The 25,446-nt window shown below is 38.8% G+C and overlaps 1 protein-coding gene across 8 annotated transcripts in view; it reads left to right on the top strand.

The window, feature by feature from the left end:
* Positions 1 to 22,207, top strand: part of rbfox1 (RNA binding fox-1 homolog 1) — a 132,141-nt gene extending 109,934 nt beyond the window's left edge. For 3 of the 8 annotated variants that reach the window (XM_037089824.1, XM_037089823.1, XM_037089827.1), the window contains exons 11-12: positions 14,360 to 14,435; positions 17,740 to 22,207. In XM_037089824.1, the coding sequence (XP_036945719.1) occupies positions 14,360 to 14,435; positions 17,740 to 17,862 (199 nt within the window). In that variant the 3' untranslated portion in view covers positions 17,863 to 22,207. Of the gene's footprint in view, positions 1 to 14,359; positions 14,436 to 17,333 lie in introns of all 8 variants that reach the window. The other 5 variants (XR_005072994.1, XR_005072993.1, XM_037089828.1 and 2 more) reach the window with 3 other exon arrangements.
* Positions 22,208 to 25,446: the final 3,239 nt, after the last annotated feature.

The raw sequence follows: 25,446 nt of genomic DNA, 5'->3' as shown, positions 1-25,446 counted from the left end.
CATCTAATGAGGAGAATTGCAAACCAGCCAAAGCTGTAAATGTCGTGGTATGTGGCATTAGTGCATCCTATATGCATTATATATATTATATACAATAGTTATCCAAGACATGTTGCACGCTACTTTCTCTTTCTTTCTTACTTTATTACTTGACCCCTCTCAACTTATCTCTACTTCTCTTTGGATATGTAATTGATTTGAACATCCTGTTTCATGCAACTATCAACTATTTCAAACAGAATTTAAATAGAATTTGCATGGTACTCACGGCAAGTTATTTATCTTTTTATTTTCAGTTGTTGTTAGTGGTGGTGGTTTACACACATAATCCAGACTCCAAGCTCTTTAGACAGGCGACACATTCTCTGTCAGTTAATATCCATCATTTTCAGAAGCCATGGTGTAACTTTCCATTCTATGAATAACATACTGTATTAAATAGGTAATACACAACATAAACATGTCTTTTGTCGGTTACATGTTACAGTTGGGGAGGTGTGTCTGATGACCATTGACTGTGTTGAATAACTGGGTGAGAAAATGCCCACTGTCCAACTTTTACCATGAGAGTGGACTGTAATGATGTAAATCAGGAGAAACAATAGTAATAGAAACAAAACATATTACAGGATGTAAGTAAGATATATTTTTGTTGTCAAAGATGGAATTACCTTTGGCACTTAAACCCCGTCAGGAAGTATGTAGGTGTTTCCAGTATGAGAGAGACTTTCCCCCGGAGCCTAGACACTGGTGGTGTTGTGAGGAATGGAGCTTGATGTGGGACAACTTCAACAACTTCTGACTGGAAGGTTGACTGGAGATGACCAGGCATCTGTGGCTGAGGTCGTGGAGGGGAGGAGGTGGGTTGCCATGTCTTTGCGATGCTGAAATGACAGCTGAATGACAGCTTACAAATGATTGACTGGAGGACAATTTGACAGGTTGTGACTGGATGAAGAGGAGTTTAGGGAAAGTAGAGGACTGTGGTTGTGACTTAGATGGAAAAGGGTGAAGAAAACTCACACCAGGCTGCGTTTAAGTTCAGATGAATATTCAAGGCAGCAATGGAACTTACATTTTTAAAACAGCCTGAACTTTACATCCACGTGAATGTACACAGAAACAAAAACATCCTGGTCAATTTTCTGGGCAGACGGTATAGTTGACAATTCTAATTAGACTGAAAATTCGACATCTGGTGAGCACCTTCCATCCACTTTGATGGATTTCTGTTCTTTCTTCCTGTGATGATGTCTGGTCCAGCTGGTCTGGGTGGCTGATCTGGAAGATATTTGTGAAAACAAAACAAAACAAAAAAAAAACGATGATTTTTATTTTGAATTTAGATTTTATTTCCCTCAGTGTGACTTTTCTTACTCTCTGCTGCTGCAGCATGGAGGAGACGCCTCAGGCAGTTTCCAGCTTGCTTGAGACAATGTGTCTAAGGCTACTTGTGTTTAGCTTCAGCATCTCCCTAAGATTACTTTTTCAACCCTGGCTGTGATCCTGGGTCCCTGACACAGAATTTCTATTAGATTCCTAATAGGTAATGGGTGCTGTTTGACTAAAATTCACTGCTGTTTGCATTTTTGAATGACTATGTTAATAATGGAAATTAAAATAAATGTTCAGAAGGATTATGTTTTCTCGTGAAGTGTCCCCAAGCTAATTTTAGTTAGAGACTTCAGACGTTGAGCATTTATTTCAAGTAATAGGGTTGGTAACTAACACTGGTTATTTAGTGAGCAGGATAACACATATTGACTGATCGTGTTCCCAACCATACACTTAATTTTACAATAGTATCCATAGTAACAGCACCACAATGTACAGAAAATTATGGAGACCATGAAGTTCAACCATTGAATCAAAACCTCCCTGAAAGCCTAAACAAAAACATCAGAAGCTTCACTAAGTTGATTACAGGGCTTTTACATTAGATTGCATGTCAGGTTAAGACTCTGGGTAAATGCTAGAAAACACAAAAGATTCACAGATCTGGGTAATTAGGGAAAATGTGCTCCATCAGCATTGTGAAAAGTGCTTGCAGTTAAAGTAGGGGTTTCTATAGCTAAAATGATGTTTCGGGCTGTTTTATCTCCCATTCGCCCCTCACCAATTTATTAATAAAAGATGTATTCATTCAACAAAATGAATAATTTGTGTTACATTAGTAAGCACTGATGTGTAATTTAGTTCATAATTGTATGGAACTTGCAGATGCCTTTTCTTTTTGATTCATTATTCATCTTCTGCCTCACTTTCCCCATATTCATATTTATGTGAGCTTGGTCTGAATGAACTATCTTAAGATCCATCTTTAGTTAAGGGTGTAAAATTATCATAGAGGGGTCTGTGGCGCTGCACAATAGAGCAGCTACTATTTTAGCAGACGGAGTAGGTACACATGGATTACACTGGAAAATAATAATATATGTACATAAATCACCCAAACACCAAAACTAAGCTTTATTTGCTTCAAGATACAAAACGTGTTTTTAATTCTATATGCATCATTTAACTGTTCATTTCATTATAATGAATTGTTAATTGTAATTGTAATGACAGACGTCCATTATGAGTAGTAAGAGAGTAAACTGGGCTTTCTATCTTTAATATATACCTCATTGTTGCAGACTGATGCACAGTTGAATATTGTCCGGTAGTTCGCATTTGGATTTTTTTAATGCTCTTTGACGTGTATAATGAAATTAATGCAATAGGAGAATACATAGATGGGCTTCCATAACATTGTTGACCTACATTGGGTTAATTTTTGCATTTGCTGCAGTCATGTTAAGTCAGTTTCAATGCAACAATCCTTTTTTTTATCATTTGAATAATCTATTTTTTATCATTTTATGACATATAACTTATTTCAATTACTTAATGTAATCAGAACAGTTCCCCTGAACTGTAGAGTCAGTAGTTTTACTTACTTAATACTTGACTTAACATGGTTATGACATGAATTTATTTAATCACTGGAGTAATACAATATTTAAGATAGTCACTGAAAGATTTAGTTTTGTATCAGTGTGGGCAGGGGAAAAAATGTAAATGGTTTGCAAACTATTCTATAATGTCAGTTCAAGCTGTTTTCTCAATCATGGCTCTCATAGCAAATGGAAATAAAACGGCTTTTAACCGTAAAAGCAGTGGTGCAGAAATTACTTTTAACATGGGGCGATGAAGAAACTTTTAGAAATTGGGAGTCTGGTGGCTTTACAGAGAGCATACACCAATCAGTTACATCATGAACACTGACAGGTGAGATGAATAACACTGATTATCTCTTCATCATGGCACCTGTTAGTGGGTGGGATATATTAGGCAGCAAGTGAACATTTTGTACTCAAAGTTGATGTGTTAGGAGGTAAAATGAGAAAGCGTAAGGATTTGACCAAGTTTGACATGGACCAAATTGTGATGGATAGACGACTGGGTCAGAGCATCTCCAAAACTGCAGCTCCCGGTCTGCAGTGGTTACTATCCATCAAAAGTGGTCCAAGTAAGGAACAGTGGTGAACCTGCGACAAGGCCCACTGATGTACATGGGGAGTGAAGGCTGGCCCAGATGGTCTGATCTAACAGACGAGATACTGTTAATCAAATTGCTGAGGAAGTTATTGCTGGCTCTGATAGAAAGGTGTCAGAATATACAAGTGATTGCAGTTTGTTGTATATGGGGCTGCATAGCCGCTTACCAGTCAGGGTGCCCATGCTGACCACTTTCCACTGATGAGAGCACCAGCAATGGAAGAAGGTGGCCTGTTCTGATGAATCACATTTTCTTTTACATCATGTGGATTGTTGGGTGCATCTGCGTCACTTGCCTGGGCAACACATGGCACTAGGATGCACTATGGAGGAAGGCAAGACAGCAGAGGCAGTGTGATGCTTTGGGCAATGTTCTGCTGGGAAACCTTGGCTCCTGCCACCCATGTGACTGTTACTTTGACACTTACCGCGTACCTAAGCATTGTTTCAGACCATGAACACTCTTTCATGGTAACAGTATTCCCTGATGACTGTGGCCTTGTCCACACGTACCAAAACAATCTTTTTTTCCTCCGTCTTCCTTGGCATCATTTCAAGAATATTTGCGTCCACACGGATCCACTGAAAACGACTCAAAACGCTGTAGTTCATATTCCAGGCCTCTGGGTGGTGCTTGAAATTCACCAAAAATGGAGAAGAGATGCAGCATGCGCATAAAGCTTGCACACTGTTTACAAACAGGCAGTAGAAGGAGAATTTGAAAACAAGACGAAGAAGACGAAAATGGCTAATGCAAGGAAACCAGAAGCGTTTGTGTGGATCTATAATGAGGTCGAACTGCTGCCGCAACTCACACTCAACTACAAGGGGAGTAAGTTACAAGAAACACGAACACAAGCAGTAGTCTGCCGTTGTTGTTGTTGTTGTTGTTGTTATGAGACGTCACGGGGTTCAGAGGTCGAAGGCTAGAGGTCGAGGGGTGGGGAGATGGCATCATCGTTTCGGAAAGTATGCGGATTCGCCGTCCACACAAGAACGGAGGGCTGCGTTTTCGGATTTTTCCACCCTGAGACCCGTTTTCAAACAAGTGCTTTTTCACGCTCCGTGTGGAGGGTTGGCCAAAATTATGCAATACATGCGCGTTTTCGCACGTAAACACAAAAGGCACAAAGCACAAATGGTCCAAATGGTTTGAGGAGCACAACGAGTCTGAGGCATTGACTTGGCCTCCAGGATTCCCCAGATCTCAATCCTATTGAGCATCTGTGGAATATGCTGGACAAACAAGTCTGATCCATGGAGGCCCCACTTCACAGTTTACAGGAATTAAAGGATCTGCTGCTAAGGATCTTGGTGCCAGATACCACAGCACCCCTTCAGGGGTCTAGTGCTTCAGGGTCTGCATCCTTCGAAGGACCCAGCCTTTGCGGTCTTCGAAGGCGAGTCCTTTGGAGAGACCTTGTAAACCACATCAACCATTGTTAAATGGGATGGTGTAGCGTTTGGAGCATTTCCTGGTTGCGTCACCAGATGTTTACCCTTACGTCACTGCCGCCCAGGCCTGCGATTTTCTCTCTTTCTTTCTTCTTTTTCAGGTGTGCAAAAAATCTTGGGATATGTGAGACCATAAAGGATAGTAGCCATGCATCCTCCAAAAACAAGGGAAATGAAGGCTGCATTTGTAAGAGCCTTTGTGCGGCATAGTGACATAATTGGCCTTCAAATGCGGCCTCCGAAGGATGCAGACCCTGGATTGATACACAGCAAATATTAGGCAGGTGGTTATAATGTTATGCCTGATCATTGTATAAAACATACACTTAAACTGATAAAGATTTTTCAAGCTAGGCCCCGATAGCTGAAATGCGTTTTGCTGGTGGCCTCTTTTAATCTTTCCCAAAAAAAGTTAAAGTACATTCTGAAAATGTTCACATTTAACAAACAATCTTTTTACAAAACATTATCAACAACCTGAAATTTCTTAAGAAAATAAGTGCAAGTTCAACAGTATTGTACCTCAGGTTATCATTTACACATGTGCATTACAACTTATGGGTCGCATTGTTATTTACAAAGGCACAAAACATTTAGTCTCAGGTATCTGGAACTCAGAAATATAGTAATTTAGTTTATGATCAAAACAACTTGTCCAGATCTAGAAATTATTTTAAATTCACATTCATTTCCACATCTGTGTAGTAATCCTGACCATCTGTACTGGCACACCACACCATACAAACTAAAGTGGGAAGTATTAAGGAAGAAGGCTGAGTCATCCCACTGCCCTGTAAAGGAGTAAAAAACAAAGAAAACAACAACAAAGTTGTGACAATGCGTGAACAATAAGGTTCCCTCAAACCAAACTCTTTTGGACTGAAGCTGCTGACTGACATTATATTGCACAATGTTCAGTGTCTTTAAATATTTCCAGAGTAGGTATTCATTTTCACAGGACTATAGTCTTCAGGGTGCAAAAGTGTCTGAAGCAGAATTATACATTTAGAAGGGTTACTTGCTATTTAATTTGCTCCTGAAACTTGGCATTTTTTACCCTTCACAAGTGCATCAAAGTCAGGCGTCAAATCCTAAGTAGCAGCCGATTTCAGGATGTATTTTAAGTGCTTGTGCGTGAGCCTTGAGAGCAGCTTTGTTTTATTGATGTTCATTAAAAAGAAAACTTGTTCACAAAGGTAGGTAGTCCCAAACATGAACAAAACCTTTGCAGCCAGGGCTGTAATTTTGGGGTACCCTGACAAGAGATGCTTAAAATAAAATGTGTCCAGGCCCACAGAGGTAAATTTGTCCTTCAAATCTGAGGTCACCACTCGACAGTTGTGTCTCCCACAAAGTCAGCTTCAACTTGAACGCACGTATGCTGTCATAACACTGTGTGACAACTTTTTTGTGGCCTTGCAGCGTTTTGTCCAGATTATTCAAGTGCTCTCTGATAAGCACCATAGATGCTAGATCCTGCAGCCATTCTGGGGATTGAAATTCCAACACTGGTTTGCCTTTTTTCTCCATCAACTGTCCAATTTCCTCACATAAATCAAAGAAACACTTCAACACAGCACCTTGGCTTAACCACCTTATTTCGGTGTGGTATGGCAGTCCATAGGTAGTGTCTTTATCACTGAGAAGGCTGACAAACTGACTATGAATTAGACTTCTGGTCTAACCACTTCCATGATGTGATCCATTTTTAACATCGTGAAACACAATACCTCCTGTTGCAAAATACAGTGAAATGTCCAAAATGTGTCTTCCATTTGCAGTACTTTCTCTCCAACTTTTGTCACAACACCTGTTTTTTCCCAATCATTGATGACAGCACGAGCACAGTCCACTCTGACCCATGGTGTTTCTCATCAGGCAGATGTTGTCAAAAGCCTGTCGCTTCTCAGGGCGCACCGCTTCTGCAGCCTTCAGCCTGCATGCTTTCACAAAATCACCCTCACTGTAGGGCTTTGATGCTAATGCCATGTTAAGGTAGCTAGCTTTCACTGCTGCATCACTGATATCTCAGCTACGGGAAAAAAACAGAACCAAAAAACAGAATAAACTGTTTCTTTAGATTCGCCAACAACTTTACTTTATCTTATCGCTTCTCAATTGTTCTTGCGAGCCGTGATAAGTCTCATAGTGGTGTCGAATATGATATTCTTTGAGCGCTGAAACCTGCTGCGAACACACCAAGCACACAGGTTTCCCAATCACCTCTGTCAATAAGTAGGAAGCGGTCCATCTTTCTTGGAAAGCTCTACACTCTGTGTCCACTTTTCTCCCTTTTGACAAAGACATTTTGGATAATGAGGATGGTAGAAAACATTATAGTTATAACGTGGAAAACTTTCCCTTTAGTACTAAGCCCAGGAAGTGACATGGGTATGTTTTTTTCTAAAAAAAAAAAAAAAAACAAAAAAAAACATATCAGAAACCTATTACAAAGAGCCATGAATGTGCTTCTGTGTCAAACAAGAATGTCAAAAGATTGATCAATTCTGTGCCACTTTTAATTTTACTTTAATGGCAATGTTGCTCTGTGTTTGCTGGTCCTTTAAATAGGCAACTGTTTGCTAATGTTCACTTATTATTTATGAGGTGAAAATATTTCAGATGTTTGGTTTTCTGCTTGCTCTGCTGTCCCAAGGTGGCCAAACAATCAAGCTTTACACAAACCCTGGGCAAAGACTTAATCTGTTCGGACCTGGTGTGGCATCGAGGGCTTCCCAGTGTACCTGTGTAGCCTTGATGTGCCCATCTGTGCAGGGTCACACCGGCACCATGTCGGTCATGTTTATTCCACAAGGGTCACAGATAGGAAGCACAAACAGCTGCTTTCATGAGGCCTGACCAGACCCAGGCAGGCTCACTTGGCATGCAAACCAATATAAATTTGGATGCAGTCACTCATGCAGATATGCTCGCGCAAGCACGTTATGAGCACTCACAAATTAGTACACACATGCTCATGGGTGAGCACTAACTTTTTGGCCTTTTACCAGCGCAGGAGCTTTTTCAGAATCCAGGAATGCCCTTGCCACCCTAGTGTCCAGACATTGAAAAAAAAATTACATAATTTGTACTCAAGATTGGTTATCCTGAATGTTCCCTTTCTGAAAATATTTGGTCTGTCAAGTCTCAGTTCTTAACATACTGCAACACATTCATAGATCAACGGAAATATAGGAACATGCTAGGAATGTGTTGACAGTGTTTTGAATCTTAACACATGGTAAATCCAGATATCTTAAAACTTCTTTAGCCGATGGAGAGAACAAATTGGGACAGAGAAAGAGAGATATATGGAATACAAATAGCATGATCCTGTTCATTTTGCCGGAGATGCCATGATAAGCGGCGTAATGCTGACAGGATGTTTTTATCATGTACTTGGAAAGAAAACCTACTAATTGACAAAATCATCTAAACCTGTTTTTTTCTATTATCACTTTACTAAAGTGCATGTAAACATGTCATATCAGATTATTGTCATAACCTGATTGTTCCTAGTGATGGGACTACTGTGATACTGTATTTATTATTCAGTGTGAACAGTGATATCATCATGATCATTATGACACATACACATACAGTTTCAATACTGTAGTGTTTTCAATGGAGAGGCACAGGAGAGCCAACTCCTCAGGTCAAGACTCTGCTGTCCACTTACATCTAAAGGAGGAAAATTATTCCTATGAGCACAACAATGGAAACATTTTGGCCAGAGAAGACAGATCAAAAGATTGATTTGATTTTTTTTCAAATATGCCAAATAGTAATTGTATTAAGTTATTAAGTTATTATTAAGTTATTGTTATTCAGACAATGGGGTTAAACTGGCTCATATGTGCTTACGACGTGGCCACTTGTTGTCATAGCAATGGTAAACATCACTGCATGTTATGGGCTGATGGAATATGAATGCTGTAGAGAGAAGAATCATGCTTTACAATACTGTGACTGTCAATATATCATTGTTAATTTCTTTATTTCTGCCATAAATATAGTAAATAACTTTTTTTTTTTTTTTAAAAAAGACTACTAGTAAGAGGTCATTTGAATGTCTATAAGTAGGCCCTACATGTTTTGTAAACACAATTCTAAGGTCATCAATATCTATGTTATCCATCAGTATTCATTTTACTAAGCTGCTGACAGTTGCACAGCACGCATTTGTAGTGTTACTGTACAAAGACGCTTTCTCTAGTTTGACAGTGCACCTCGTGGGGTTTGGTAGACCTGTTGGATGATGGCACATTAATTGAACAAAAAAGATCCACTGTCATGCTTATCAGGTGTTGTACTGTAAGATAAGCCACAGCTATTTGTGAACACACTGTTCACAGTAACTGCAGTATCCACAGACTCTCTTGAGTTGTTGAGTGAACAGAATTTTTACTTTGGGAAACAGTAAAAATTTTGTGGCCCCCCCCGCCATAATCATTCATAATCATATAAAAAACTATTGTTAGTGAGGACAATTTCAGATGTGGAGCCGATGTATGAGCACACATCATGAGCAATAAGATAGTTGGATAGTTAGTAACAAACTAATAGGGCCCTGATGTGTTCATTGTAGCCTAGACTGCTCACATTTGCCATCTGGTGGTTGGTGGTGTGCACTGCAGTTTACGCAAAATGAGATGGATAGTAAGAAAATTTGAATGATACAGCTCCCAGGTTCCTCCTTCTTCCTCTCTGCTGAGCTGCAGCCCTGCCTTCAAAGCCCCTCCCACAGAGGAGCCTGCTGTGCATGAGCAGGCTTGTAACCATGGTAACAAATCACGCCAGATAACCAAGATGACACATTCAGGTTAAATGCCCATTGCTTCGGTAGGGCATTGGCAACTAAATAAGCCCTGATTGTTCTATTTATGATCGATACAACTAAATTACAGTGATGAGGGCCATATCTCTGAACTAATTCAACCACTTAAGAGCATACTGAACACTAACGTTGTAACTGCCTGGTCACTTGAAATACGCCTTTGCTAACCGGTAGCTATAAAGACTAAGCTAAACACTGGAGTTAACAAACAAGCTAGTTTTACCAACAAGCTACGTAGCTCTACTGCAACAGCGTTATTGCGAGTATTACGCTAACCACCACCATCTTAGCCTTGTGGTTAGAAAATAGAATGAAACTTATATCAAGCAGGGGTCCTTTCTTGTTCAGTAGAAAAAGAGAAAAAGAGAGCCTTTAGGTCAGGACCCAGCCAGCTCTGCAACCTTAAGGTAACTCAGGGTTTGTTGTTCGGGTAGCAATGGACATCTGTAGTGGGGATGGAGTTGTCCATGTAGAACCAACCAGACTTACTTTCCCGTGTAGTTTATTTTACAAACTGGTGAAACGTTAGGAGTGTGGATGAGAGAGAGATGTGGTTGAAGTCAACTGTGATGATGAGGAAGGCTCCAGGGTATTTCATCTGAAGTCCTGTAGTCATAGCGTGGATGAGTTCCCAGATGGCAGAATGTAATCAGTGGTGGCAATCATGCTAGTAAACCTCTGGGGCAAATAATATGGACGAAATCCGATGGCAATGAGCTCAATGTCCGGGCTGCAGACGCGCTCTTTCACAGAGATGTGCCAGGGGTGACACCACCTGATGTTCACGAACATAACAAGCCCCACTACTTTTCTGCCTGGTTGTGCCATTATATACAAGTAGAGACATCTACTGCAGCAATGACACTGTTTTATATTCTGTACACTTAGATGCAGCTAAAAAAAAAAAGGGTTAATTTGGAAATTTCACTATACACGTTTGGTGCATTACAAAGAAAATTTTCCCTCATCTCAGCAATAATGCCAAGTTGTTACAATATGGTGAACTGGTCAACATGATTAATTAGTAGTCAGCCATGTCCATACAATTGCAATTTATAGTCATCTGTTGCAGAGGCAATTAACATTATGGATATCGCTGTGATGCAATTCGTGCATCTGCAGATGCCTTGGATGTGATGCCAGAGCTGTTTCAGTCACTAATTGGATAGATTTAGGCACCAAAAATACTAGATTAGGTGTAGTATCCAGAGTACTTAAACATGCTTTGGATTAAAATGTACACTATCACAACATTATAATTGATAATTTCTCCAGTACGCCTCTTCGCAGGCTGGCATTTGCAAAGCTATGGCATTACAAAACTGCTCCGAACGATGGTGCAGTGGTTTGTGCTGTTGACTCACAGCAGTAGGGTCTGGGGTATGAAACCTTGCTGTGGCAGGGCAAGAATCAGAGTCAGTAATCGTTTAATGTTAATTTATATTTTAATTAAGGAAATGTATTTGTCCCAGCAGCCAAAGGACAGATTACAAAAATAAAACCAATAGCAAAAATAAACAACATATTTAAAAAGGTAAGAAATAGAAATAGACTATGAATAGACTTGTAAGCATGGGATGAACATGCAACCCTGCAATTGCATGGATTTCCTCGTTACCCCCGCCATCAAAAAACATGTGTATTTGGTTAATTCTCCAGTCAGTGCCCTTGACCAAAGCACTGGCTAAGATTTAGACTTGGTGCTATCATTAGCTGGTGGGACTGGTTAAATGACGAGAACCAATTTTACGGTGCTGTACGTGACATAAACATTCTTCCTCTTAAATGATGGTCCTCAAGATGTTTCCATCTTCTTCTCAGAAAGAATGTGATTGCTACTTGTGTAAAGCAAGGTTATTATTCTACCAAATGAGAAGGTAATGTCAGTATTACATCATCAGACTTTTGTTCTTCTTATGTAGATTGTTGAGGGATAATATTGTTTAATTTTGTACATTTTTGGAAAGTTTTCTTTCTTCCCTAAATATTCACTCTATCCAAAAGCTTGTGCATTTGACCGAGCTCCCAACCATTTTGTAGAGCTGTTGAAAATGTTGTTTCCATGTTTATCTTTTCACCTCAGGGTCATTTTAAAAATGCATTTGACTCAAATTGCATTTGAATTTGTGTTGTAGTTGCAGCTTACCACACACTCTCTCACATACACACTGTCATACACACACACACTGATGATGGGTTAGGGCTCTGCGCTGTGAGATAAGATAGGTCAAATGCAGTTCTGGGCTGAGTGTGGGTGTTGAGGGGGCTGCATGGTGAATAGCAATGTCCAAAACTAATCGGGATTAACTTCTAATCGCTTCAACCACTGGGCTGCTATGCAAATCAGCTCAATTATGGGCACAGGCCCTGGCCCCTGATTGGCCCTTATCATGTCTGGGCTAGGACATAGTGGGGAGGAAGGGGGTGGACTGGTAGCTACAGCATGCCTGCTCACTTTGAATAAAAACTGCAGCTTTCTAATTCTTTCAAAAAATCATTGATTTATTGATTGATTCTTTATTCTTTGGTTATGTATTTGTCCAAGACTTTCTTCACTAATTTCCTTTGCTTTTTATCCCCCAGACTAACTCTTAAAATGATCAAATTAAAGGAGTCTGGTCACAGACGCTGAATGTTGGTTCACTCAATACTCTGGTCCACACGTATAATAATAATTAGGGCCGTCAAGCGTTTAAAAAATTAATCAATTTAATTACAAGCTTTGTGATTAATCATTAATCAAAATTAATCCCATATGCCAATATTTGTTGTAAGCATCCAAAAATATTTCAGTGTAAATGGATTTTGGTGGATGAGTGAATTGATGAATAAATGGACATTCTAAAGGAGGTTATCAACCTCCAGAAAATGCCCATTTATTTGTTTTATGTTGTGGTACTAGAAAAATCTTCCCTGCATAAATTCCACAAAACGGTCCCCCTGTCAAAAGCTACATCTTACCGTTTTTTTAGAATCCCCCCTCCAGCGTGTTTTGGTATCTTTCTTTCACAATGTTTAACATTTTTTACAAATAACTTACTTTTGCGCTTAAACATCAGTCATCTCAGAAAATGCCTCTGACCCTGTCAAAATGTAAATCCAGCCAATGATTAATCAGAGCTAAGGCATATAAGTGTCCAAACCTAACCAAATCATAACCACCATGATCTCAGATCAGACAACCATGGAGACAGTGGTTTGTAATATTTTTGGACTGACAAATGATGTTCTGCTGATCTAGCCATCAGATCATTAACACTTATATGCGTTCTGGAAGGCACTAACAAAGTATTTAAATATGGACTTGTTGAAAAAGCCCGTGGATTGTTGTTCACAAAGGAGCAATAGAAAGCATTCAGACTGGAAACATCACAAACTGGCAAGATTCATGCACAGCCCATAAAGGCTCTGCTACGATGGCCCAGAAAGGTCATACCAGATACAAAAACCACAACACAAATGCAATTTGATGGGACGACTTTTGATTATTGATTAGTCACTAACAGTAATTAATAAAATTATTCAACAATTAACAGTATGATTCAGTCTCAAGAGTGAAGTCATTGTCATTCTCATAGGCCGGCCTCCTCTGCGCGGTGATAGGAGATATCCGAGAGGGGAAGTTTGGTGTGTCCAGTGGTGAGACGGCAGTCTTTTGCAACGTCGTGGCTCAGAGCTAGACACACAAATTGCTCTGTTGTTGGTTGTAAAAATCAACGCAAGTCCCAACAGAAGAGAGATATTTTAAGACAACGTGACAGCTGTGGTTCGTGTTCGCTTGCATGTGTGTGCTAACCACTTCACATCGGACTGCTTCAGTAAGGAGGGTCAGTACAAAGCTGGCTTTTCCTTGACACTGACCCTCGTAAAAGGATCAGTCCCACCCATACCAGATCCAGCAACTGCACCCGAACCACTGAAAAGTACCGAAAAATAGCTTCGGTCCACTATGCAATGGTGTTTGAAGCAAGTTTAATGTTAATAATATTACGATGGAGCTTGGTTGTCACAGTAAAAAGTCTGGAAACGTGCAGACTGGAGACAGAGACAATGCGAACGCACAGATTTATGTGGGTGTGTCTGTATCTATGTGTCTGTCTGTGTATGTGTAGGGAGAGGGACAAGGTGGCCAATGGGATCTCGTGGAGAGTTGTGTCAAAACGTGTGAGCTTACCTGCTGCAGTCATGTTGACTGTTGTCACCTACTCCAAAAGTGAGCTGCCAGACCTTGTGCAAGGTTTACAGTGATAGATATAGGAGCTCATTTCCACCAGCTAAAGAAGAGGATAAGCTCAAAACATAGCATGATGAAAAAACATGCACATTTTTATGTTTGCTCCGGTACTTTAAATAATATCACTACACCCCTGCATAAGGTCACAATCAAGCTGCTATATTTGATGAGATGGGAGTGAGAACTTGTTGTCTTTGGCACCGTCATAAGGAATTTGATTTTTTCTTGGCGTGATATAGTTCAGTATTAACATGTACCCTATCTATCTTTTGTTATTTCATTTGTTTCTACAGTTACGGACGAGTATATGCTGCCGACCCCTACAACCATGCACTCACTCCAGCAGCCACATACAGCGTTGGTGCCATGGTAAGACTATAATGCTTTCCAGACAATTCTGTTCTTCATTCGCTATTCCCTTCCCATAATTCATCATCCTGCCTCTGATGTGTATCTGAAACCAAGCTTGTTTGTTTCCATAATACATGTTAGAGTTGAGCTCCTCTTTTGCAGTTCACTGTCACTGGCTTGTATTAACATTGTTCAGAGTTATACGTGACTCACAGGCTGGAGACGAGTGGGAATAATGGTTAACTATAATTATAAAACTAATTATAAAGGATAACTGACCATTTCATGGATCTTGTGTTCATGACTAAAGACATGGCAACATAAACCTTATAGTTTATTATGTGAGTTTTGGTGGTCATATTTATTTTTGAAACATTAAAAAGCATACAAAGATGCTGTATATGATCATGTTGCCTTATAAAAAGGTATTAAAAGGCAGCCAAATTGTTAATCACAACATGTAGCTACCTAAAATCAGGTACTACATAAGACACAAAATGTTTATTATGGACAAATCTTTTCTTTGCAGTGACAGATGTGAACCTAAGAAGGGAAACTCAACTACACTCTGTTCATCATGCTGTCATCTGGCAAAAGATAGAGATGTGTACACTGCCATACCACCAGACTACAGAGCAGCTCCTTTTCTCAGGCTGCGAGACCCCTCAATTCATCTTCACTCCACTGTAGAAAACAGGCTACAGCTTGCAGTCAACTAATGAATAGGGGCTAATTTGCATCATAGGAAAAATGGAAACTCTTCACCGCATTCACCTTCTGAAAAGCCTTCAGACTTAACAAAAGAAACAACAATGTCCTGCTGTAATTCACTTCAACATTTTGGATTACTTCAAAACAACTGAATACTAAAACATGTGCTTCCATTGTGTGCAAGACTGAGGGAACCATATTGACTAGAACATCTGAAAATCTAAAAATGTGTCAATTGGTTCACTGACTATAAACAATTGCACTGTTAGCTATATAAGTATAATATGTTTTGCCAACAAACGTCTTAAATCTCTCCACCATTTCATCTCCTCCATACAGTACCATCCCCTCCCCCATCCCATTCTCTTCTTCAGTCCCTGTGCATGAGCTTTTTTGCAGCGCTGACATCTCCTCACTTAAACTTAATTGAATTTGTCTGTGCTGCTAACGGCAGTCCAAATGACACATTAATCCCGCCTGTAAAAGGTGATGAATGTCTTCATGCCTTGGCAGCCCAGTCCATGTTAGTTATTATATTTCTAATTTGGTGGATACCACATCACCCCGCACTCCCTGGTAATGAAATAATTAGTCATTTTGAGAATTAAATCCCTTGTTGTGCCACAGCCGCAGGGAGCAGGCAAAAGAGGGGAGAAGTGAATAAGCAAGCCGGGCAGACTAGAGGGAAAGATTGTTGGAACTTAGTGGTAAAACAATGTGGATTTGAAGACAGAAACCCAGGCCCAGCCACTGTGTAACTGATTACCAAACTGTGCCACACCTAGCATTTAAACAACATTCTTTCTGCTACCATGTATGGCCCCTACAAACTTACATTTTATTTCAATAAAGGTTTTAATTCTTAGTTTTGTTCATTATGTCTGTCAGTTATGCCATCATTGTACATGGCTATGTAATGACTTTTTTTTTTTACCTACCATCAGGTATGTAGTGGAGATCAGGCTTTGCATTTCCCAGTTCCCAGTTTTATTTGATGCACTTTCAGCCCGGAAATGATTTCAGTCCATCGTCACGCAGGACATTCAAAATCCTGTTTTACTGCTCTGAGGGGTAAGAAGTGAGAAGCATCATGGACGAGGATACATGAGATTAGTCTTTGGAGTAGTCTTTTCTCATCACTTTATTGGAAATGTGTTAGTGATTGAATGTTGTAGTTCATCAGGATACTTTGGAACTGTGGAATGACAGCATCACTGCAGTTTAACTTAACTTGCTTTAAGTGTATTTCCCTTGAGTTTTAGATTTTATTTATTTTCTGATGTGTGACACACACGTCTGAAGATCACAGTCTGTTGGGTAGAAGTATAGTTTGTTCTTAGATATGTTTAATTTCTACTTTCTACTAGTGATGGTCAGGGTTTACCTTGAGTTTATGAGGTTATCCAATAAAAATGTACTAAACACAGTGCTAAAAGGCTCAGGTGTGAAGCGGGGCCACAGTGTAGTCAAGCAGCATTCTCGAATGTTAACATTAGCTGCTGCTAATACAGATATTTGCTCCATTGGCCTGTTTGTGTGTAATCAAGTTTGCAGTATACACAAGGAAATAACACGATTTTAATATGGAATTGTGTGTGAGAGTGCAGGTCAGACTACAGGATCAACAAACGTGCTTCCTCTCGATAACTGTTTTGTTGAGTTGGGCCCTCGACATCGGGAAGCCTTACACCCCCCTCTTTACCAGCACCCACACTCTGCATTTCAAAGCAATACTGATGGCTAACATCTGTCTCTTATACACATATTACCTGTGCAAGCAAAAAGCCTCTCTTGCCAGTCACCAACACACCCTTACCACCAAATGAGTGAGACACAGCCAACATTACTGTGCCAAGAGCAAGACTGGCTTAAAAGGAGTACTTGTTTAGATGAATGAAGTTATATATTCTCTTTTTATTTACCTTTCCAGCTTCATAAAAAATCTTGGCAAAAGATATGCAGATTAAACTGTGAATTTTACATGAACAAAGCACATTTCATAATAAATCTAAAACGACTGTTGCTTAAAGCTGCAAATGCCTAAGTCTCCATCACCGCCTCCCAGTGAAAATCAGCATGATCCATCCAAGTGGTTCAGCCGTCCTGATCCATATTTTGCTTAAAATCAGCATCTGACTTAATTTCTTTGATGCATCTTTTCCTGCACGTGTTCATGGTTGTATTAACTATATTTCTTTCACTTAGCTGTTGGCATGTACCCCTGGCATGAAGCGTCTCGCTGTGCTTGCTGCATGACGATTGCTCCGGTCATTGGTCTATTCATCCCCCATGGGTTTGCACTGGAATAACGGTAACGTAATGTTGAAACTTTGGTTTGAAGTTTGTGCAGGACCGAGAGGGGCTAACAAGGTTTGTGTGTGTGTGTCCGTGTGTGTGTGTGTGTGTGTGTGTGTGTGTGTTTTCATGCCCTTTTTTGTATGTTGACCTTGGTGTTTCAATAAATATTTGGGTATGTGCTTTTGCATTTTCTTGTGGGTATATGTATGTCTGTGCGTGTGTATGTGTGTGTGTGTTTTTTTATGTGTGTGTGTGTGTGTGTGTGTGCGTATGGTTGTGTTGCTGTGTTTGTACATGTATGTGTGTGTTTCAGAATGCATTCGCCCCGCTGACAGATGCCAAAACTCGGAGCCATGCCGACGACGTGGGGCTAGTGCTCTCCTCTCTCCAAGCAAGTATATACCGTGGGGGCTACAGCCGCTTCGCACCCTATTAGCAACACCTCCAACCCATACTCAACCTTCCAACAAGAGAGACAGAAAGTGTGTGTGAGAGCGAGTGTGTGAGCGAATGAGAATGACAGAGAAACTGAGTTATCAGAGGAGAGATGTTATTGAGGCCCGGGTATTGCAATACATGCAGTTTGTGCATCATTTCAGCATCTCCTAAGAGAGAAGTAAGAAAAAAGAATACGAATGAAATGACAGCTGATATTTTTCATCTTATACCTCAGATATTTTGTGCTGTGTATTTTGATATTGTGGGTTTTTAATTTCTAAAGATTTAAACATAGATTATCAGCTGTAGAGCTTTTCCATGGTACTAATAGAGAGCTACTAGTAATGATTAGGACACAAAGGAAATATTTATCTGATACAAATTGTTAGGGCTTGTATAGAACTCCAACCCTGAAAGATAGGTCATAGTCAAACTTCCGGGTTTTTATGTTTTGTAAGTGTTAAAGTGACTATGATAGTCAAGTGCTGTTGTTTTACTTCTCTCAGCTTCCTTTGGCACTTCCTCCTCTAATAATAGTTATTTTTTTCTGTTGTTTTAAGAGGAAGTAAAGAAGCCTCGGAAAAACTTTTTTTTCCCTTTTGAGGGCAGGGTTGGTATGTTTGAGAAGCTGAGGGCAGCCAGGATTTCTATTTTTAAGTTTACAATCTTGAGATCACAACTTTTTTATCTTGTTACCTCGAGAATAGACTTTTGCTTGTGACTCTAACTTCATTATCTTCACATGCTGATAATAATTTTGAAAAAAAAATAATAATTCCCTCCAAAAAGAGAATCCTGTGTAGTCCTTGTGTAATCATGAAATTTGCACATATTGTAGCTCAATCTGTGTAACATGAAGTCTTCATTTTGTTTGTTTCTGAACATATGACACTGCATTACATTCACAAAGAAGGGAAATGTGTTAACACTTACAATAACCATCATTAGTAATTGCTACATTTAATAGATAATCGTTATGTCACTATTAACAAAGAATGTAATGCTTTATAAAGTGTTGTTTATGTTTATAAACGCTTAAAACCGCCTAATAAACACTTTATAATGGCCAATAAATAATAGTGTATAAATGAAACATACAGTATGTATTAAGATGTTATTTTTAGAATATATTATTAAATGAACAAATAGAAAACAATGTTTAACAAATGGTTTATACAACATTTCAATGTGTTTTGATAGTGAATTAATTATTAACTAAAGTTGTATTACTATTTTAAAAATGATAAATCCAGCATTTATTGATGATGGTTATTTAAAGAGTTACTGAAAATGTCCATATGATTCTGATTTTGTTGATTCATTTTTCAAGCATAAATATTTTCCAACATTCAGTGCCCACAGACATTGATTTTGGGGCCAAATCTGATTGGTCAGTCATGCATGTTGTTTAGCCTGTCTCTTTAACAGCTCGTGTTGGTTGTACATAATGCCACATGCATTCCATTTGTTAAATCTCTCCCATTCAGCTCGCAGGTTAAATTTGGCTGAGAGTTGCCAATGTAGTAATAATAACTATATGGCATCTTTAAAATATTTTTTAACTTGTATAAATACATTATGGCTCTTGCTTGTTTGCAGCACCCAACAGCAGGTGAACTTGAACCCAAATTGTGTAATAGTGCAATCCAATAAGTACAACTCATTGCGAGTAGTTTTTTGACTGATCACTTAATGCTCATACAGCATCTGAACTTGTGAGCTCACAGTGATTGACAGATAGTATAAATATTATGGGCATAAATATTACGCTCAACACTAATACATAGCCGCTAACATTAAATAAAGACTCAACACGCCTATTATGAACTGATCAGAATGGTGCTCCATTGCATGCATGCAATGGGTGGAGTATTTTTGCATGCTACCACGAAAATTAGCATTGCAACAACAAGCTTCCATGATTTTTGGATTAGATGTGGGATCATTGCAGAACATGTACGTGTGGCAAATGAATATTTATGGTACTTACACATTTTGTTCAGCAACATAGTCTTAACAAATGAACACAACTTTTATAATTCTATTTTGTGTAAATTGAATAACCCGAAGTCAAAGGCTTCAACATCACAACCACTAAGCTTATTACCACACTATATTATACATACATTAGTATACATTTCTCAATCTACAAGTTGGACAGTTAGAGTTAAAATAGTTTGCAATGATTGTCAGCCTGTAAAGACTGACTAGTGAGAAGCTGAGACTCCATGTTCAGTTGGATGACGTTTAATGTCCCCAATAACCTCTGTAGTCTCATTTAGCCACTTGTTAGCCACCGCCTTTTTAACGATACATACACTCTTTATATGAGGGATACTTACTGACGTAGTTTATGTCATACAATAAAACGTGTGTGTTAAGCATACCTTATTTCAGGGATTTAACTACAGCATCAGCTTCTATGGTTCCATTGATTGGAGAGGTTGACAATAATTACCCACAGTAATCATCATAAACATCTCATCATCATTCCTTTTTTCCCCCTGGTGAATGCAAATCATTTTTATGATAGTAAGATTCTTAGTTATAACAAGATGCTTCCTTACCTTGATGACAAAAATGCAACAAATTGTTTCTCTAATAATGGGATCGTCGCTCTTCCATAGTTATCTTTATCCCTTAAAAAAAAACAAACCAAAATTACAGTACAAAATGAGCAATCGCAGCTGCTCCCAGCTTCCATAGATTATAGAGGTGTAGTTTAGTTTTCTTTTTTGGGGAGAGAATGGTGTGAGTCACCGCGGTATTCTCTCTCCACTCGTAGATTTACTGACTAAATAATGTGGTTTTATCTTACATCACTTCAAGCCAAAGGAACTGGTGGATATATCTGGCGTGTTTATGTGTATAGTCAAGATTCTACATAGATATGAATTATGAGATTTAAAAAAAAAAAAAAAAAGGATTGCCATGGCAACTAAACTGTTCAACAATCCAATTGCTTTGTGCACATGCTGGGATATGAAAAAGAATTAGGGCCACAAGTAAAAAAGAAAAAAAAGGATTAATGAAAATTGACATTAATTGAATTAGTCTAAGGAAGAGATCGACCTTGAGGGGTAGAAAGTCAGACTTCAATCACAGAATTCTGACTCATATACGAAGATTACATGTTTTGTGGCACTAATCCTCTTCCATACAAAGTAATGTTGGCCATCCAGACGTATGTTACGCTGTTTTTTATATAAACTTCCAATATATTCATTGGTATAACTGATGATTTTTATATTACAGGAGAGATTTAAAATATATATATAGCAGTGGCCAATGCCACTGTGTCTATTTTATCTTTTTGTTCATTTTGTTTTGCCTTGTTTTTTTATTTTATTTTTTATTATAATTAAAATTAAAGGGGGGATAAAGTGTAATAATGTAACAATGTATTCTATTTGAACTGTGCAGTGAAGATGTTCTCTTATATGAAATACACAATGGTATGTTTTAGATTTAGATAAGTAGATCAGTTGTTAGGGCGAGCTATCTCATTTTCTATCAAATCTTATCCAAATTTTTATTCATTCTTTTCAGATGATGTAATCACAATGTAGATACTCTAATTCATGGATTTGTTTTGTCAGCTGTACCATTTTGCACATGTAATTTTCACATAAACCTGAGACATATCAGTGCTGTAGTTGTATTTTTTTCGCTGTTTCTTTTGATCAGTTCTATAATTTGTGATTCTTTCTCCTCTTCTCACGTCAATCTTAATGTGACATAATTTCTGTTGTTTTCTAGAAACTCAAACTTTACTCTTTGAGAATTAACTGTTTGAATATTACAATAATAAATAAATATGAGAAATAAATGATTTGTGAACAGGCTAATCTATGATGTATATAGAAGTTAAAGGAATAATTCTGTAGTGTATTTGAAAAGCGCTACACAGGCAACAGGAGCTCTGCTACAGCTGCATTGCAAGACAGCCTACAGGTTGCTTCCTGTGCCACATTCTGTTTACAACTATTCCCAATTAGTGGTGTTGTTAAATATCTCCCGTTTTGTATTTATAACAAATTAGATAAGAAAAACTCTGAGATGCACCCCATTATAAAAAAAGGCAGCAGTAAGCCTCAGGGCAACATTGCTCCGCTGGTTCCAAACTTTGTCTGTGTGCTGCGTGTGACAACCGTCAATCAGAACTTGGACAACTTGTAGTCCTCTCTATGCTGAATGTCTGACTCCGCAACTACTTCATACAATCTCTGCTTCCAGTAGCTGTTGTGGTTCAAAAAAAAATGCTTCCTACCCAGTCATTGTATGTGCATGTACTACGGTTCTTCCACTAATCAATAACCATCAATAAAGTTTTGTTTTCTCAAGATGGTCTGTTTCATCTTTTACATTTTGTTATGGCTAAAAGATTATCAAAAATAATTAGCAAGATGGCCAGATTGCAAATTGTCTGACAGTTCTGATATTAACCTCAGCGCTGTAGTGCACTGTATGTCATGGGCTGAGTATGATTTGCTCCATGTGTTAGTCTGCATTTTATTTATTGACATCAAACCCCACGAAGTAGAGCAAGACCAAAAATGTGTTAGTCTGTCTCTAAACATTCTGACTTCTTGACCTTATCTGTACTTCCAAGGCCAAAAACCAAACTGAAGAAAAGTCTGTATATTCAAATCATGCATAGATCCATATTTAAAAACATTTGGACAACTTTGGAGATCTATGGCACATATGAGTAAGACATATCTGGCTTTGATACACACATCAGTTCATTGTTGTTTAATATATTTCCAGGGGATATGTTGAGGGTAAGAAATTTAGATATTAAAATATGTGTGGATTACTTTTCCTGCCGATTTAAAGGCAAACTTGTTCTATATTGTTTGTAGAAATAGTGTAACCAAAGGAGGGAGTTCAAATTAAGACTGAGAAGGTTTTCATGTTTAATACAGCAGCCTGGTCAGTGTAACTATCACGCTATTGTCACCCGTTTAGCATCATTTCTTGAAGTTCCCCTCTGGCGCAGTAGTATGAAGAGCAAGAAAAATCTGTGCAGGGTGAAGTCAGTGTGTTTGGATGGGTCATTAATAGGACATTCCCCCAAGAGACCTGGGTTTGAGTCCCCTGGGCCTCCAATGTCACAATACATTTGTTTCTTAAGTTATGTTACATGAAGAAGTTATGCTACCTTAACTAGCTAATGTTCTGTAAGCAATGTGACTGAAGTGGATAGTTGTTTTAACCCAAAGCATGTTCTTTTGCTAATATACATTTTTGGGTCTATACCTAACCAAAGTGCAAATGAGACTCAACAATTAACTTCCTCTGGTATCACGTTCGCCACCTTTAAACTGACCTTCAGCGTGGATTTTTGTGAGTACTAACATTCATTTTTCTTTTGATTTCAAAGCTTGGTGCTGTAACTGAAATTCAATGATTGATTTTTGGTGTCACATGTTTTTTTTTTTGTTTTGTTTTGTTTTGTTTTGTTTTTTGCTTTGTTTTGTTTGTATTAGCTATTTTTCTAAAGATTAGAGTTAGGCTGTTTTTTCTAAATACAGTAAATACATGTATATCCATGTTAGCTGTTGATTATTATTATGCAAAGGCTTTTCATGGACAAAATGAAGTAGCAACATCAACCATTGTTCATCATTTCACCTTGTTTGAAGTAAAGTACTTAAGGATCGAGTGAACTATGCATGCCATCCCTGCTTTCTAATTGAAACAAAGAGAAGAATTACTTTCTAACTCAATTTGATTGGTGTAATTAGAAAAATTTTGCCAAGGGGCTAGGCAGAAAGATAAGCAATAGAAATGTTTAAATTTGATGAAGGGTTCACATTACAGAAGCTAATTATGTCTCGCTAACATAGAAATAGGTGATCAATAATTAATGCATAGCAGGTCACATGTGATGGAGATATAATTCAAACTGCTAATTTATTCTTCAAGTCTGGATGAAAACGTTGGAACAGAAAGAGTCAGTTTTTCATCTTCTCTGATAGGAAAGATACTAAGCTCAACTGGGATTTAACTATCATGTTTCTCTACACACTACACAGTAAAACATCAACTGTATGATGAATGTATGTGTGTGTGTGTGTGTGTCTGTGTGTGTGTGTGTGTGTGTGTGTGTGTGTGTGTGTGTGTGTATGCATATAATTATAAACCTGACGTGTGCTGAGGTTGAGTACAGACTCTGTACAATGAACAAACTGACCATTTAATTTTGCATAGTATTATTTCAATCTGAACATGGTTGTAAAGGTATTCATATCAGCGTTTGGTATTTCATGTGATAGTGTACTGCAGTATAATGTTGCAGGCTTTATTTCATACCATATTGTGTCATACCATGAGGTATGTTTCAAGAAAGCATGCTTGTGAATCATTTTTATAAGGAGAAAGACTCAGGAAATAGGTTAAAGTACTCCAGTAGATAAAGGGGGTTCTTTTTTGGTTTAAAGCACTGTGTTTTTCTAACCCTGTGTTTTTGTTTTTGTTTTTTTTTTGTGCTTGAAACTAAAACTTCCCAACATGAGAAAAAAATAGCACTTTTCTTTAAGTTAAGCCCCAAATACCAAAATATCTAGTAAAAGTTAGAGGCTTTTTAGAAAGTTGCCATGTAGTGAGAGGACCCATAAGATGAGCTGGGGATCTATGAAGCTTGGTGGCATTTGTATTCTACAAATAAATATCTACAATGTAGCTGTTTGTTGCTAGCTGATTCCATTACTTTTAGTCTGCTTAAAGCTAGGGTCTACAATCCTGGAGATAGCAAGCGAGCTAGCAAGATTTTAAAGTGGCACCTCCTCTAAGTCCCCGCCCCCCCTTCAGTGCTCCGTCCAAAGCCACGCCCCCACAAACTTGAACGCCCATCTGGCAGTGGGACTCAGCAGGGAGAAGGAGATGCCGGAGCACGACGCAGCAATCCAGCTGAATTTAGCACAGAGCAGACAGGAAGTAAAGTGCCGAAATAACAAACAACATCCGGTTACTTTTCAAAATAAAATACTCCGTGTTGACACCAGCACACGGATCGGAGCCACAACGCAGCGGACCATATCCAGTGGAAGCTGGCCCGACTCATTAGCCATTGTCACGGCTAAAAACAACACATGAAGAAGCTAACGTTAGCATTGGGCAAATACGAGCTACAAACGTAGCCAAGTTGGCAAACCTTACACATTTCATGAAAATAACAAATCCCCCCGAAACAAAACAAATCATTACCTGTCCAACAGAAAGAGAGCAACCTCTGCATCACTTTTCAGGCCCTTCACATGCCCCAGCTGTCTCCAACACTCAAACGCTGCACTGATGTTGACTCGGGTCTGACTTCTTTCTTTATCCAGAGCCTATTTCGTTGCAGCCATTTCTGCCTCAGGCTTTCTTTTCCTTGCCTTTTTAGCGGGGTGAGCTGTTACAAGTAACACTGGCTGCATTTTCTCTGCCATTGTAACCAAATGAACGTCTTCTTCTGCAACTCAGTATTTCTGCAGAGGACTGTGCTGAATATTTCCGGACTCAGTGAAACATAACGTGCACGTGCAGAGGAGGGAGGGACAGAGGGGGGCGCAGGCAGAGCGAGACATGAAGGCAT

This window comes from Acanthopagrus latus, chromosome 23 (assembly GCF_904848185.1).
Source record: "Acanthopagrus latus isolate v.2019 chromosome 23, fAcaLat1.1, whole genome shotgun sequence".
NCBI classification, from domain to species: Eukaryota; Metazoa; Chordata; class Actinopteri; order Spariformes; family Sparidae; genus Acanthopagrus; species Acanthopagrus latus.
The sequence above is the reverse complement of the archived record's forward strand: the minus strand, read 5'-3'. Positions and strand labels throughout refer to the sequence as shown.